Source organism: Meleagris gallopavo, chromosome 7 (genome assembly GCF_000146605.3).
Source record: "Meleagris gallopavo isolate NT-WF06-2002-E0010 breed Aviagen turkey brand Nicholas breeding stock chromosome 7, Turkey_5.1, whole genome shotgun sequence".
NCBI classification, from domain to species: Eukaryota; Metazoa; Chordata; class Aves; order Galliformes; family Phasianidae; genus Meleagris; species Meleagris gallopavo.
The window spans coordinates 16,843,826-16,860,338 of NC_015017.2; the positions used below are offsets into that span (position 1 = coordinate 16,843,826).

Below are 16,513 nucleotides of genomic sequence, written 5' to 3' on the forward strand. Positions count from 1 at the left end.
TCTTCCAAAAGACTCACTACTGCTCTAATCCTTTTAAATGCAAGGAAAGCAAAAGCAAGAACATTATCTTCAGCACTCAAATCTCTAGCAACAATAAACAGCAACTTCATCCATTCATCTTATGCAATAATCTTGAAGTATTGCATAAAATACTAAAAAATACTCCCATTTTTACTCCATTTACTATTTACTATACAGGTGACAATGTAATTTTTACATACAGTGTTCAGGTGATGAAATCTCCTCATATCTTGGTCGGTCTTTCAAATAAAAAATTGCCACAATGTGCTATGCCAGTAGGAGGCAACAGATCATTCACTAGCAGTTGAGGACAAAGCTGCCAAAGGGAGTAGATTTAGAGCAAAATACATGTTGGAAAGCAAGGAGGGCTAATGAGTGGCTATTACAGACAACACTCACTGCAAAAATTACAGTCAGAAAACACAGTTTACGTGAACATGTAGTAGAAAATGTTCTCTAAAGGTTCTGGTCCTGTCTTCTTACACATGAGAAAATGCATGACGCAAATATGAAACTCCTGACTGAAAATTCAGTTTCAAAAGCACAAGATCTCAGTGCTTTAAAGACCAGTTATGTGACAGCATAAAACTATAAATTCTCACTAAGTTCATACAGGCAATTAACCTTTATATAACAGTTACCATCTTTCACATCTTATAGCCTGCAAATAATTCTGACAAGCTGATCCTTACAAAGCTATAAGTAGGAAAGGAGACCAATTTTTGAGCATTCTGCCAAGAGGTAAAAATTGTTATTTTCTGCCATTTGTGGTTGTACACCCCCCCCCCCTTTGGGTCTACTTCAAAATGCTCATAAAATCACATCTCCTGCTTAGTTTCCAAATACTCAAGGACTGTCACTAAAAATCACTAGAAGTGATCTGGAAAGCCAAGAGAAGACAAGAGAGAATTTAAGGAGAATGACGAAGTTACTAAGGACAACCACCTCTGCCTGCCATTAAAAATCCTGCATATAAAAGTTGACCACTGTAAAGCCATCATGGATCAATCCTTCTCTTTATATACAAATTCTGATAGCTATTGAGAAAAACTGCATTTGCCTTGTTCTAATGAACAGACTTTGCAGTGTCTAGAAACTACTGCTGCCTTTAATCTCTGAAAGGTTACTAGTGATAATTTAGCTCTTTGATCCCAGGACCCCAAGCAGATATAAAAACTCACATTTCTCCTGATATCAGTTCAATATTTCTTCCCTCCTGTGAGTCACTTGCCTTGCTTACCTCACATCCCACCATTTCCTACTAGTTCTTTATATTTAACCAGTAGAAGTGCTCTTGTACCCCAATCACACAAGTATATTGGAGGCTCGCAGTAACAGAGCAAAGGTTAAAACTGAAACCAAGGAAGGTACCTAGTTAAGGTCATTTTGATATGTCACAGTGATTTGAGAGCGAAGAAGTAACTGAGTATGACAATTTACATTAAATAAGCTGCACTGATAATACTATATTCTTTCTGCTCTTCACTAATACATTCAGTAAGTTTTGACATCCCCTCTTTCCCATCACCATAAAACCACTGGCTATAATACAACTAGATCAAGGGAGGTACTTGTGTGGCAACTGCTGAATCACAGCCTGAACCTCTGATTGATCACCTGAGGCGAGCAGTGAGTCAGCCACAGGAGCACAGGTGAAGGCAATTCTCCTGTGCTGTTGGAAGGAGTGGAGCTCCTCTTCTAGAGATCCTTCCTCTGGAGTTTCATAGCGAGCTCAGGATATGAGTAAGCATTCTATCTATCCTCTTTTGGATAGATAACTGCTTAGCCACGCTCTCTGGTATATTTCACAATTATAACATCTGTACATTCATTGATTATACAGTACTGAAGTTCTTTTGTTGTATGGAAATTAGTGATTAAGTCAGAGACAAATTTTGCTCTTAACCAACAGTTACTTGGACTTCCACAAGCACAGCAGAAGAATTCAGCTGCTGGCTCAGACAGTAACACTGCTTGGGGAGTCTGGCCTTGGCTGCAGGAGGTTTGGCATGCAGCGTACGTACCTTAAGTAGAGGCATGGCAGCTCGGCACCGCGCAGTTTTTATGTTCTTTAGGTAATGAGATTCATCCTGAAACAAAACCAGCATGAAAATGAAGACAGCTCTGATCCACAGTCCAACTGCAGGCTAAAGAACAAATTCTCAGTGCTCTCAGCTATCTAATATTACAAGCCTGCATCCCAGAGGATATTCCAAGTACTGGGATAGTCACGTCAAAATCTCAACTAGAAGACAGCATGGGGAGTAGCAGGCTTCCTACATTCAAACCCATGGTTGTAATTGAATGGAATAGAAATCAAACCTTAAGGCCATAAATCGCAAATGACTACAGGCAAGTAAAAAGAGGTGGACAAAGACAGGTGGAGAAGGAGGAATATTCATTCTACCACTGATGCTTGTTTGCCCCAGATTTCCACCCTGATGCCCTTAAAATGCAGCAAACACAGGAAGCCTATACATTGTTATTTCCTTAAACAAAGAGGTTAATGAAAACAATACGGAAAAAAAGAAATCTAATTAGGATCCAACTGCTCTGCTGATAGGGCTCACCAGGTGGAAAATAGCCTCCTACTTGACATGTCACCCCCAAACAGCCCATATTTCTTCTGCTGTAGCAAGGCAGACTTGGACACAAAAAGTAATTGGCACCCTCCAAGGGTACATTCTCATCTTTCCACATGTGGATGAGCAAGCAACCATGTATGCTTAGTACAACTGCTCAGTCTCTTGGGTACAGCCTTCTCCTTCCCAGTTAACAAATAACCTACATGAATAGCCCCAGTCAGTGAAAGCATATTGAATGTAAAAGCAGGGAAGTTCAGCATTCAGTAGGACTACTTAAATCTGTAAAAAACATGCAGGGTCCAAATCTGAACACACAAAGACACACAACATCTGCAGCTCAGGGGATTCCAAAGCAGCAGCCCTAGAGCCCAAGTCTCTTTACAGAAAGCAGCAACCCACACAAAGCAAGAACCCGTACTTCCACTCTGAATGCCTTGTGTGGAAGGGGACCAAGGGAAATAAAGTTAATTCCCTTATGAGCAGTTTGATCTCCAAAGCCCTCATCTACTCCCATATTCCCACATGATGCTGAGAAAAAAAAAAAGCTATTATGTTCCAAGTGTCATAATCATGGAGACAGTGGATCCGTTTGCTGAAAACCACACTGAGAATGTGAAACACTTGCAAGAAGGTATATAGACACTTCTAGTCTTTACAGTCTTGAAAGCTGGATTTGAAACATAGGTGTTTTGAATTTTTAAGAAGTGAAATCTAGAAAAATGCCTTTTACCACAGCTCCTAAAAAGGTGAAAAACCATTTACAACAGTAGTGATACATGTGCTCAATGAAAGCTTAGTGCACACTGTCAGTGGTACTCAAACACAGGAAGACTTCTTGATGCTTCACCCACATACTTGGTGTTGAGAAGTTATCTGGCTTGTTGGAAAACATTAAAATCAAACATCAAGTCCAATTACCATAAAATGACATAATTCCAAAGCTACTGTATTGACATACCACATACAACACCTTAGTTTCCTATAAGAAACACACCCTATCACAGCAAAACCAGGGAGGCATCCTAACCAGTAAAAGAGAAAACAGCCACAAGAACCAAAAACGTTTCAGAGAACTCTGATGTTTCTGCTCACAGAGCTGTAATCACAGTCACAATTCTAAGACAATTTCAGTCCTAAAAATGGCCTGCCTTACACTTCTCTGCTGTACAATCCTAAGGATACCCCATTTGCAGAATATAATCAACTTCAGAACTCTAGCATACTACTTACAATAATAATTACTTGGAAAGTGCTCTTGATTTGCTTGTCCATCTTGCTGAGGAGGTCAAAGCTGATGATATTAATCAAGCTTGCTGTTAGGCTATCTTTGCCAGTCACTATAACATTAGTGCTTCCTGGTCTTAAGGATGGAAGCCACCTGTGAAATGCCTGGAAGAAAAGAGAGTGATTAATTGCATTACTGTGCTCACATCCACTGCAAAGATCCCCAAACCCACCACAGCTTATAAAAGAGCATCCTCAAGGATGCTTAGAACAAGGAACAATCCCACTCTCCATTTAGACACCAGGTGAGGGTATAGAAGGGGTGAGCAGCCTTCACAAGTCAGCGCTGCTAGTAATAGGAAGATCAAAAACAGCACTCAGGATATAAGGCCAAATCCACTTTCCACAGATACGAAGACTCAAAAATGATTTATTCTTGCTTCTTACTGAAAAAGAAATCTGATCTGCAGTGGAAATGTGTGTAACCTCCTGACAATGTTACCTGCTGTGTTTGTAGCCAGAGAATGCAATGAACACTGTTGACAGGGAAATTCATCATTTTCCCACTCAAAAGACTGTGAAATACAGCATTCTGAGCAGTAAACATCTCTCACTACAGCAATGTTTACTCCACAATGATGAAGTACAACACATCCATACCAATAAAAACTTCCACTATTCCTCCTTCTTAAAAAGCCTACCAAAAATAAAAAAATACCACCACCCCCCAATCACAAAAAAGATCAAAATGACACCACACTAGCTTCAATATGACAACAGATGAACATGTGGGAAGTCATTCAAATCAGCCTCCTGAAATGCTCTGCACACCACAGGAAGATAACCTCCTGCAAACACATCTGTTAAGTACTGAGCACCCACCACTTCCCTTGTAAATCTATCTCCAACAGTACCAATACCTCTGCAACATCTAAGTCCTGCTGACATTGCTCTCTAGAGGACTTGGCTGGTGCTCTAGCAATTATAACCTGGTCTCTACAGGAATGTATTCATAGACTGGTGATGGGAAATGTCATCTCTGACTCAAGCACCTTCACCTGCCAGTCCCCCGGGCCCCATTCTTCTGTTTATCCAGGGAAGTGATGGAGTCACTTTCCTTGGATCAAGAGAAAAGAGTGGATGTTGCACTTAGGGACATAGTTTAGTGGGCATGGTGGTTGGACTAGATGATCTCACTGGTCTTTTCCAACCTTAGTGATTCCATGAATTACATGCAGCAGGTAGATGATTCAAATGCTGACAGCATATGAGAAATTAACAATTGCCTACACTTCACCACTTACAAGCACCACAACCAAAGCAGGCCACTATGTGGGCAAGGTTAGATCAAAACCAAAAAACATGGGGCTGATGCTACACAAAACTGACAAAGGCAGCAGTAGTAAAAAGAATCTAGAAGCTCCCAGCTGAACTGCTCTCCCCATTTGGAAAGGTCACATGCCTACTTCACAGAAAAGAGAATCTGAATATCTAAGTCTCAACACAGAACTCCAAACGCACACCTGCAGCACTTCTCATCCCTTCTTGCTGGCTTCCTATTGCGCTTAAAATACATAAGCACTCAATGGCATGAGCCTGGAAAACTGAAAACTAAACCTCGCACTTCTGAGATGAACACAATTTCTGGCTATTCATCTCCAGAAACAAAACAAGAACTTTATGTTAAATGTATCTGTACAAAATGACTTGAGGTTACAGACCATAACTTTCACCTTTTTCTATACCTTTTGCCAAACGTTTTCCTTAGATTCACATCCTTCACCTACTGAAAGCAACAGAGAAAATTTCAAAGCAAATCTCCTAACAAATACCTCCCACAACAGCCTCCCAGGGAATCTGGAGGGTGTAGACAGAGGAAATGAAGCATCCAAGTAGCAAATTCCCATATTGCTTAAATCTCTTAGAGCAGGATAGAGGAATTTCGCTGTAGGTACCCAGGACTTCAGCAACTTGAGCCCCAGATTCCTCCCAGTAGGTCTCAAACAGGAGCCATGGATAGAGGATAGGTACTGAACCACAGGTCCACAGGCCTTTGAAACAAGTCCTTTGCCTTCACATCTCAAACACAATGAGCATTGCTCCCTTGTTCAGAAATCTTTTTTCTTCTTGTCATTCAGTGTTTTGTTGCACTACTGAATATGAAAACACAAGCCAGGATGTTCTTATAACCAGGTTACAATACAAAACAAAACAAGCATATTACCACCAATACGTTTCTCATTTTTCCATCAACGTAGCATCCCAGGGAAAGCAATGGAAGGAAACCTTGTCTACTCAGACATGAAAATTACTGACCTGAAACATCTGACTCGCATTTTTCTCCCACAGTGATTATCTCACTAGCATATGGCAACTAAAAAGCCTCAGTGGACAAGTCATGACAGTGATTTCTTTCAACCAGTTACATCTCCCAACCATACAAACTTTCTTGGGCTTCTGATTAACAGCAATAAAGGACTCAAAGGAGTCATATCCTTGACAGACTGAAAGACATAGTATGACAAACATATAATGACAATGATAACAGAACCTTGTGAAAAGAGGTGAGAATTCCAGCATCTGAACTTTTATTCCAGCAAGTCCAGCTATAAAGGGATTGAATACAACCAACAATTGCTTTAATGCAACTATTATCTTTGGCATTAATGAGCAAAACACCTCTTAAGAGCTAGCTGACTTGCAGGAACAAAGTTAAGAGGCTCAGAGGAGATATTTTCTTTAGATCTCCTTTCCAACAGCTGCACCACAAAAAGAAAATCAGGCAAGAAAAGAAATTAGGCATATAACATACGGTCAGTGCAAACGTCAAGCAATTTCTCTGCTCTTTAAAAAGTACAAATTTTACTTTCTTCACCTTAAAATATACCTTTTTAAAAAAAATTTAACTTGTCCCGATCGTTAACGCAGAATAACCATCACACATGCCCTCTACTGGCCATCTACATGATCCTAAACTCACAGTACCTCTGCCCATGTAAACCTCACAGAAGAAGGAGTCACCACCAGCAAGGGCCATTCCTTTTGGTAGTACGCAGCGATGCAGATCGCCTGAACAGTCTTGCCCAAACCCATGTCATCCGCAAGAAGTAAACGGCCATTTTTTAAAACTGCAAAACTAGGGAAAATAAAGAGGGAAATATGAGAGTCAAGAAATGGTCCTGTCTCTTTCCTTTGTCAAGTCCTGCCTCTTTCCTGGTAGCCAAGATGAGTACAACTCATCCGTCTACATCAGATGAGGAGAGTTCTGTAGAACTGAGAAGTGAAAAAATTAAATCCTTCTGCAGATCATGGATGACACTATACAGTGAGTATCAACTGCAGTAGCTGCATAGTATCTGATGAACTACAGATGTCTCTGCAGATTAAGCCTACAAGGTGTATCTCATGAAGTGATCTGAGCTTTTATTTCAATAAACCTGTATCTTTTCCACTAGTCTTAACACAATTGAGCAGCTCACAACAATCCTTTCAAAGTGTAAATGGTTCAGCCAAGTGATCCTGGATGGTTACTCAGAGACACTGATTTAATACACGGAGTAGACTCAAGATCTTACAATTATTTTAAGAGCACATTCCATACTATTATTCATGTTCTGTCTTAAGAGTTTATTCCTATTGGGCTAAGAAAATATTATTTATAACACGGTCACCTAAGTAGCAGTAACTATGGGCTTTCCTGGATTGCATCTCAAATTCAACAACTAAACGCTATATATGGCAGAAATAGGGCCACATGAAAGTTTCCCTCTACATACAACTAGCCATTTTATGCCTTTCATTGTCAGGTTTCCATTTCCTGGCACTTACTGTGTGCATTACTATTTTAATACAAACAAACAACAGAGATGCACCGACTTAGGAAAAGATGACCTTACAAAAGCATCATATGACAATTAGGCACATACTGAATCACGGGATAGAGATGAGAAATTTATCACTTGAACAATGCTATTTTTCCTCCTGACTAATGATGAAGAATTCTAGCTGGAAACAAATAAATGTGTCATTCAAAACACACACACAGCCACACAAAGTCAAACCAGGCAAAACATCCAAGAGTCCACAATATCACAACACAAAACTATGGAGAAACATTAAGTCTTCCCCATGAAAAAGAATGAGGTCTGTACACTGATCTATTGAATTGTAGGCAAGGATTAGATCTTAACAGCATGCAAAAAGGACCTACTTCACACCTTCCCTCTGAAAAGGCATGAGGCTTGTCACAATTTTAGAGTCCACTACTGAAAGGTCAGCATCAGGAAAATCCATCTTCTGTGATGTAGAACTCTGTATTTGAGCAGCAAAGGCCTGTATGACTGTCCCAGGAAGTGGCTCCACTTCTACAGACACAAGGTTCTGGAACACTTTCACTGCAAAGAACAGAGCAGTTGATTATCAGAAAGGGAAACATACACACATTAAGGACACCAGGGTAACATCCCTTGACCTCAACAACAACATTATCTCCTACCTTTAGACAGCTCAAGAAAGTACTGCATCACACAATCGTGTCAGCCTGGCCTCTTCTCTGAAATCTATTTCAGCAGCAAATGATGAATCACATTCCCTCCCCTCATATTTAGACTTGATTATAAAAAACTGGAAGTCTGATGCCATCATTCAGAGATGATTGCTACTAATACAGCTGGAGCTGGATTATTCACATTGAGGGCAGCTTAGGGCACACTTTACTCAGAAATGAAAGTATGGATTGGAACAAAAGAGCTCTTGAAACCTAGAAGACAGAAGCATCTTGGGATTCTGCATTAAATATCTCTCAGGTCTCCGCCACCTGAGTACATGGATCAGGAGTTACATGAGACAATTACCTAAAGGTCATACATCCTCAGCTTTGAAAACTCACTTCTCTTCCTGTTACCTAAATTCACATCAGTTTGGTTCTTTCTGAAATGTAGATAATCTCCCATTCTCCCACACTTGGATAATTCACAGAATCAGAACTTACTCTTGGACTCAGAAAGCCATCCCTCAGGGACATGACACCAACAGCAGCTCCTTACTCAGCTGGTGCACTCTGCCTTTTACCAAGACAGTTCTGCAGCCCACAGACTGCTTACCTGAATCCCTCAACACTACCGATGTTTGACTGAAGGCCTCTTTCAGCCTCTCTATCCCACCCAAAAAAACACAAAACAAAAAAACCCACCTCCTCTTAATCCAACAATAAGTTTACAAGAAAATAGAAATTTAAAACAAGCAAGGTCCCTGCTCGCTATGTTTAGTAATCAGTCTCTGACCACTGATAGAAACAAAAGGCACCTCTGCACTATGAACACAAACACTCATGCACAGATCCTTTATGGCAAGGAGAGTAGTTGGTCTGTGTACGAAGTCAGAAAGATATGAAACAACTTTTTGCAAAAATGACCAGAGCTATGCACACTGAAATAAATACTCATGACACCAGCAGTAAGTGCACCTCCAGAACTCAGCTGAAATTAGAATACCCATCTCCAAGAGGTAAGCAGCAGAATGGATCTGTCATATGAAGGGGAAAAGCAATTCAAAGAAATATACATATGAAAAGATTTCCATTTGTGACTGGGCTTTAGCCAAACTTTTTAAACTCTCCAGTTCAATTTGTACTTCAACAGCAAGAACTCTCTTCATTCAAAGTACAGCACATGCTTGTTATTACACTCACAGACTGAGCTATGTGTTAGCATAATTGCTACAATTTGCTCACTGATAATTCTGTTGCTATTGTTCTGTACATGAGCTGGAAAAGTGATTAAGATATATCTGCCACCAGCATGATTCATCCAACAGACACATTTTACTGAAGTGACCTTTATATAAAGATGACCAAGCATCCAGGCAAAGAGACATTAACCTCTACAAACAGTTCCAAACTAACAGATAGCACTGCTGGAAATGGCAACCAGCTTAATTTTTATTTTTCCCTGACGTAGGTAAATTAATAGGCACAAACCTAATGCTGCTCCTCCGAAAGGCACGTGCTAAAGAAGCCTCAAATGCCCTCACAAATTACTCCTTGCAAGAACATCTGAAGAATTTTTTGTGATTTGGTATTGTTTTTTTTTTTCCCTAGCTTGATTTTGCTTTCCTTAAATCTGTAGGATTCTGAATTAACGTAAAAACTGCCAGCAAGCATAGTGACAGGCTGGGAGATGATGCATTTGCTCAGACTGCCTAGCTCTTACTACAGGATGAGCCCTTAGCAGATAGAAAAGACCCTTTTAAAAAGTAGTGTGGGTTCATCAGCTCCCACTGAATCCAGAGCCTCTGAGCACCACAATCCTGGAGTTTCATAATAGTCACCACCACGATACGCTCACTTCTTTCACAGCCTGCCATTGCTACAAGGCCCTATCACTGGAAGTAGAACAGCCTGGTAAGTTTTGCTCTGCACTCTCTTCTGAGTAAGGGGTGGCTGTGCAATTTTATGAATTGATGCATGCAGAAAAAGGAACAAAACTTTATGGGTAGGCTGGCACTGCAGATTATAGAAATACACCTAAAGACAGCCTGTAAGACAGAATTTCTGTAAGGACACTAAGGCTTGGTAGCCACCATGCCTACCTGTACAAAGCTTTCAAGACAGAAGATAGTAACCCATTTTCTTGCAGTTCCTTAGTTCAAGTATAGCTGCTGTACCTTATAAGCAGTAGCAATTTCATAATAGTTAATATAGGTCCTCTAAGAAGTTGCACAAAAATTCAGCATAGAACCTTACAAAAACAGGCCAGTGTGAGTAATACATATTTTTACAGTTTTGAGTCTGGGTAAACAGTATAAGTGTCTGACAAAGCAGGAAGACGCTTGCTTCATGGTTCATTAGCCACTCATTTCATCAAAATGAGAAGGCTCAATCCGAGAAATGGAGCTACAATTCACTTGCCTCCCCAGAAAACAGCCCTAGACAGGAGAAAAGGAGAAAAGGAGAAAAGGAGAAAAGGGAGAAAAGGGAGAAAAGGGAGAAAAGGGAGAAAAGGGAGAAAAGGGAGAAAAGGGAGAAAAAAAGGACAGATACTCACTCAGTTTGGGATAGTCCTCCAGTAAGAAATTCCACTTCCTGGTCTTCATATCTGCAACAGTTAAAAAAAAAAACAAAAACAAGAAATGACTATTGCAACTTCCTTATAACTGAAATTTCTACCCATAAGAATGTGGTTAAACCCATATATCGTCATTTCAAAACAGATTTAACTGAATTCCTACCTTGTCCAGCCACCAATTTTCCTCTTTGTTTTCATGTTAAACAAATAGTTTGAAGAAAATTAGAAACATGGACACTCTGAAAAGTAGCATGAAGTCCTGACTTATCTGGCAATTCTACACCCAATTAGCATGTGTCTACAACCTCCAAGGAAGACAGAGAACCCAGAATCAGTAAGACAGTGAGCCAGTAGAGCTCTGCCCGAAGAGCCAGAGCTCCAGGATCTGCTCTCCATGCTGTCACTGACCTGCTGTGACACTGCACAAGCCACCTTACAACACTGCACCTTATTCCCACGTAACTGGTGGGAAAACTAGTGTGTACCTTTGAAATCTAAGTGCCAACAACAGAAGTGCTCTACAACTCCACTTGCCTCAAAAAAATATCAGTAAAGCTACTAGTAAACAGTCTGCTCAGACAGTTGCAATAGCCAGCTGACAATAAAAACAAGAACTTAACTGTGGCCTCTGTACTGGCAAACTGCTGTCACATCCCACCTTGAGAGTAAATATAATGTCAAGTGCTGAAATATCATCTTGACTAATAGGCTCTGAAGAGATTCTCTGGCACTGTGCAGGGCACAGATACAACACTATACCAGAACTAAGCTCTCAAAATCTTCACCGAAGCACATCCTCTCACACTATTTCAAAGATTGATGCCCTCACCACTCTCCCTCCTCCATATCATTCACAGCACTTCAAAAGCAGTCCCAGTAACATTAAAATAGAGACTCACCATAATTTCTGGAATTCATCTGTTTGAACACTCCAACCACTTCTGCAGAATACCCAATATCAACCTCAAACCGAGAACGAGAGATCAGCACACACTTCCCTTTGACGTGGGCTGAGGGTTTCTTCCAGTTCTTGCACATGTTCAAGAGGGATACCATATCAACCCCGCTGCTGCTGAAATGAGAGCCTGATGACAACTCAACTGCATTTTCTCCTTCCAGTGGTGCCAGAATCACAGAGGAAAGTTGAGTTGCTGCTTCCACTAGAAATAAAAACAAGAGATACTAAGGAAAGACTGGAGAACGGTGGTAATCTACTTTGGGAAAGAAAAGGACAAGAAGACGACAAGCAAGCTAGGCATCTTCACATTTAAAGGGAATGAAGATTCCTTAATTTAACTTCGAGAGACAAAGAATAGAAGATGGTGGAATGCAACAGGGTCAGGGCAAACAGGAAAGAGTATGGGAATCAGGGCTCATTCAGAACTGCTACGGCGTTAGGTTCCTTCTGTCAACACCCCCAAAACATGGCTCACCAGGACAGTCCAGCCAATCTGCAGAAGCACATTCAGAAGTAAATTGCACACAGCCATAGCATTATCACATAAAAAGCTGCAGAGAAGTATGGTGATCAATAGTATGTGCCTGGGACGGTTGGAAGGTGTTTCTGCAAGTAGCAAGGGAGAAAGATCTAAAAACTTGTGCCTCTCTATTCAGGTGGACATCTGAGCAATCTCATCAAGGAGAAATGCTCAATAAGCATAATACTGTAGGAAGGAATTTCATACAAAGCCATAGACCTCTTCTTTGTTACAAGACCATCACCCTTTATTCTAACACAGCTTGCTATTAGATCTGCATTTCTGCACAGCCAGGTGGGCTCCTATCTTACAGTTTGCAGCAACCACCTGTGTCATGATGCTAGGGCATGGGGGAGACGAGACATATTTTTGCCAGTTGAAGACCATGACTAACAACACTACATTTTTCCCTTCTGTCTCTTTCAATCTATATCCACGTGACTGTCTTTATCATTACAGCTGAAGTTACAGTTTAAGAAGAAAAAAAAACAACTCTGACATAACACAATTTCAAAAAAATCATTCTCTTTATTTGCAAGTTCCTTGGTGCAGAGGCTCCACTCTCATCTGTACTCAGTACACTTCAAGCAAACCAGCAGCACTTAAATAATGAATGTGTGTGGCAACCCACATGGGAAGCTAGAATACCAGTACTCAACTGTGGGTTTTTCAAAGTGCTCAACACAGGCCTAATTCTGTTCCCACTGAAATCAATAATGATTTATCACTGGCTTCAAGACAATGCACTTCTGAAAAGCTTACCTGACTCGTTTGCCTCTCTCATCTCTCAATCTTTGCAGAAAATGACAATAGAGAAAAAGATAAAACCATCCTTGGTATGTAAAAAAACAAAAAAGGCAAGTTCATTTTCAGCCTCACTCAGAGCTCTAGAAAATTAGACTTTTTCCTTTCCTGATACCCAAAATTAATAGGAAAAACAGTAAAAAAAAAAAAAGAAGAAGTTTTAAAAGAATGTACTTCAACAGATCTAGAAATTAAGTATTAGCCAATAGAGTCAGCTGTCAACACAGACTAGACTATAATCAAGCTTGTTGACTCCTAAGCAATTCAGCAACTGCAGAGAAGGTTAAACCTAAGCTAGGCATTTAGATTACATCAAAAATCATACTTCTAACATACTACAACATGTCAAAAAATAAGTGCTAAAAGCCTAAAAGGTGGGCATTGTTTGAGAGCACCATCTTTTTTTCATTACTCCAGACAATAACAAAGTAAAACCACAATCAGAGAAAAGTCTTAAGATCATCACCATAACCTAAGAGCCTTTCTTATCATTCAACAATCTATTTACTTACTGAAACTGCTGTAATCTTCTAGGCTGAAATTCCATTTTTTCGTAGTAGGATCTAAAATCAGGCAGAATACGAGTTATTTGGGGTAGAAAAAAGTGATGCTGTAAAACGTTTATGCCAGACAATACAGAATTCATTCTACACATGCAAATATCTCAGTAGACATCTGAAAAACAGCATGCCAAGGCTTCCAGCTACATGACACCAAATAAAGCCATAGGGCACATTAATGCTAAGACAAGGAGAATGCAGCAGTCATTCACAGGGAGTAACAACATATGTGGGAAAGAAAAAGAGAATATAACAAAGGCATGGAGAAAAGATTAGCAAGCAGAAAACTCCACTACTTGCAATAGCCCAGTTAATACTCAGCCCATTGACTCTGAAGTGGCCTATTTTCCCATACTAATTCATTAATAACTTCCTTCATTTCCAAAACACAGACCAGCTACCAACACTAAACTTCTTTGAGCAGTTCGTAAACTTCTGATTTCTTGGCTAAATCCAAACTCAAGATTTTATGCTCAGAATACCTTTTCAGTTTCAGCTGCCTTGACTTTTCCAGTACCCCTTTAATACCATACCATATATTTAATCCCAACAGTAGCTGCCCTGCTAAAAACATAATGCTACTAAAGTTTCAGTATACATTGAAAAGGCAATCAAAACACAGAACAGAGAAAACAGCAATGAATCAATTCTTACCATAGATTCTGGTTGGTATCTTCTTAAACAAAGCAATAAGTTCAGCATTATACCCTACTTCAACCTGAAAACGGTCTTCTCCATATTTCACACATTTTCCTTTTGTGACATTATTTGCTTTCTTGCAAGAGGCAGCTTTGATAGAGTCTGCAATAGCGGGGCTAGTCAGCTTCTGTATCTTACCACTGGTTGGAAAGACACCACTTCCACCCTGTCTTTCTGTTAGTCTGTTTGTATTTATCACCATTTCTGAAGCACTCAGAGTGGTGCTGCTTGGTGATGAAACATATTTTATGGCAGATTTGCTCTGACTTTGTAAATCTTTAATACCGTCAGAGTTCTTGTTACCAGTCAAATTAGGGTGAGATATTTCTGTAGGCTTTTTGAAAGCTGGGTAGCACTTGGGCCGCTGGAGTCTACCAAGATTAATTAAAGCTTGTTGTCCACACTGTCCATCTGAATAATGTTGATGGGAGTAACTGAGAGAATTTGGGATTGATGTAGGGAACTGCTTAATGCCACTTCCTCGTTTTGAGTCCTCTGAACAATTCTTTTGTTGCTCTCCCTGTGAACCAGCCATCTGTTGGTTTGCAGTGCAATGATTATAATCTCTCCGAAGATAGCTCTTCTGCTCCGCAGGACTGTCTGGATTCTGTTGGGGCAGGCTAATGAACCTGACATGATTGTTTTCTTGCTTCAAGCTTCCTCGATTGTCTGGACTCTGTTCTTTTACCTGAGGCCCAGTGATCCCCAGCTGCCCACCTTGCTGGGCTGCTAGCCTCTCTGCTCTCCTAGCCAAAGCCTTTTGGCGGTTCTCTTCAATTCTTCTCTTTTGCTCCTCTGTAAGGCCAGATGACATCTTCACCATTTCAAACAAACCTGAGTCAGTACATCAGTATTTCATCTCAGAGGCACTTGCTTCTTGATAGGAATGGAGGCCAGTCTGAAAAAGAAAGCAGCAGAAGTTCCAACTTTGTCCCAGACAACAAGCTTAACGCACTGACAAATCACTGCTATCAGTGATCGGTTTCTAACAACCTTTCAGTCCTCATAGCACACAGCAGGCACACACTCAGCTGCAGAAGGGAGTATCAGCTCCTCCCTTGAGAAAGGTCCTCTCGCTGCCGTGTTTGCGAAGAGCTTACCAGGCCCCCACCACACCTCCTCGCTCCACCTGCTCCTCGGCCTCTCTTCTGAGAGGCTAGGCACCTCCTCCAGTGCTCGGAGATGGACTTAACTAACTGTACAAAGTCAGGCCCGCGCCTCCCGTCCCCACGCCCCTCCCAGAGGTAACGTTCCATCCCTGCCCCCAAACCTGCAGGACAGGGAACCCCACGACCTCTTCAGGGCCCGGGAGCCACACCACGCCCAACACAATTCCCACTCTCCAGGCTCCCCCCTGCCCACAGAGGCCCCGCACCATACCGCAGCCCCCACCGCAACCCGCTATGGGCTCAGCCCTGACCGGCCTTCCACGAACACCCCGCACCATACCGCAGCCACCCCGCAACCCGCTATGGGCTCAGCCCTGACCGGCCTTCCACGAACACCCCACACCCACCGGCGGGCAGAGGCCAGCACCACCGCCTCAGGGCGCGCAGCCGCGCAGACTACATCTCCCATCGGCCCCCGCCCTGCCGCCCGATGGCGCCAAACTGCCGGAGGCGCGCGGCGCGCTGGGAAATTGAGTCTTCCCTGCGCGGCGCCATCTTAGGGCCGCTAAGGGAATCTGGGTGGGAGGGGGCGCAGGCAGAGTCAGTTGTGCTGCGTTGCACTCCTGATCACGTGCGAGGTGTGGGACCTCCATTGCAAGCTACGGGCTGAGGTTTTGTCCCCTGGTGCCCCAAGACGTTTTGGTGCAGAGTTAAAAACAATAGTAATGCATTTAAAAAAGCGATACTGTCTTCATAATATTGTAATTATTCACATTTTTATTAAAGTTCTGAATAAAAGTGCTTCCATGGGTTTTAATTATGCATATCAAGTTGTCCTTCGACAGCCAGGATTTCCCTCTATGCTGCCAGGCAGTACTGGGAGGGGAGGGAGGGGGAAAGCCAAGGAAACAGCCCTGGGAAGCACCGTTCCCCATCCTTATCTCATGCTTTCAGTCCTGTCCAGTGGCA

General features: G+C 41.6%; 1 protein-coding gene across 4 annotated transcripts in view; it reads right to left on the reverse strand.

The window, feature by feature from the left end:
* The window catches only part of SMARCAL1 (SWI/SNF related, matrix associated, actin dependent regulator of chromatin, subfamily a like 1), a 34,873-nt gene extending 18,815 nt beyond the window's left edge, over nucleotides 1–16,058 (reverse strand). Inside the window, exons 1-9 of one of the 4 annotated variants that reach the window (XM_010713600.2) lie at nucleotides 15,952–16,058; nucleotides 14,391–15,333; nucleotides 13,689–13,739; nucleotides 11,794–12,054; nucleotides 10,874–10,924; nucleotides 8,041–8,224; nucleotides 6,816–6,966; nucleotides 3,837–3,995; nucleotides 2,046–2,111 (exon numbers count right to left, since the gene is read on the reverse strand). In XM_010713600.2, coding sequence (XP_010711902.1) covers nucleotides 2,046–2,111; nucleotides 3,837–3,995; nucleotides 6,816–6,966; nucleotides 8,041–8,224; nucleotides 10,874–10,924; nucleotides 11,794–12,054; nucleotides 13,689–13,739; nucleotides 14,391–15,258 — 1,791 coding nt within the window. In that variant the 5' untranslated portion in view covers nucleotides 15,259–15,333; nucleotides 15,952–16,058. The other 3 variants (XM_019617107.2, XM_010713602.3, XM_010713601.3) reach the window with 3 other exon arrangements.
* Nucleotides 16,059–16,513: the final 455 nt, after the last annotated feature.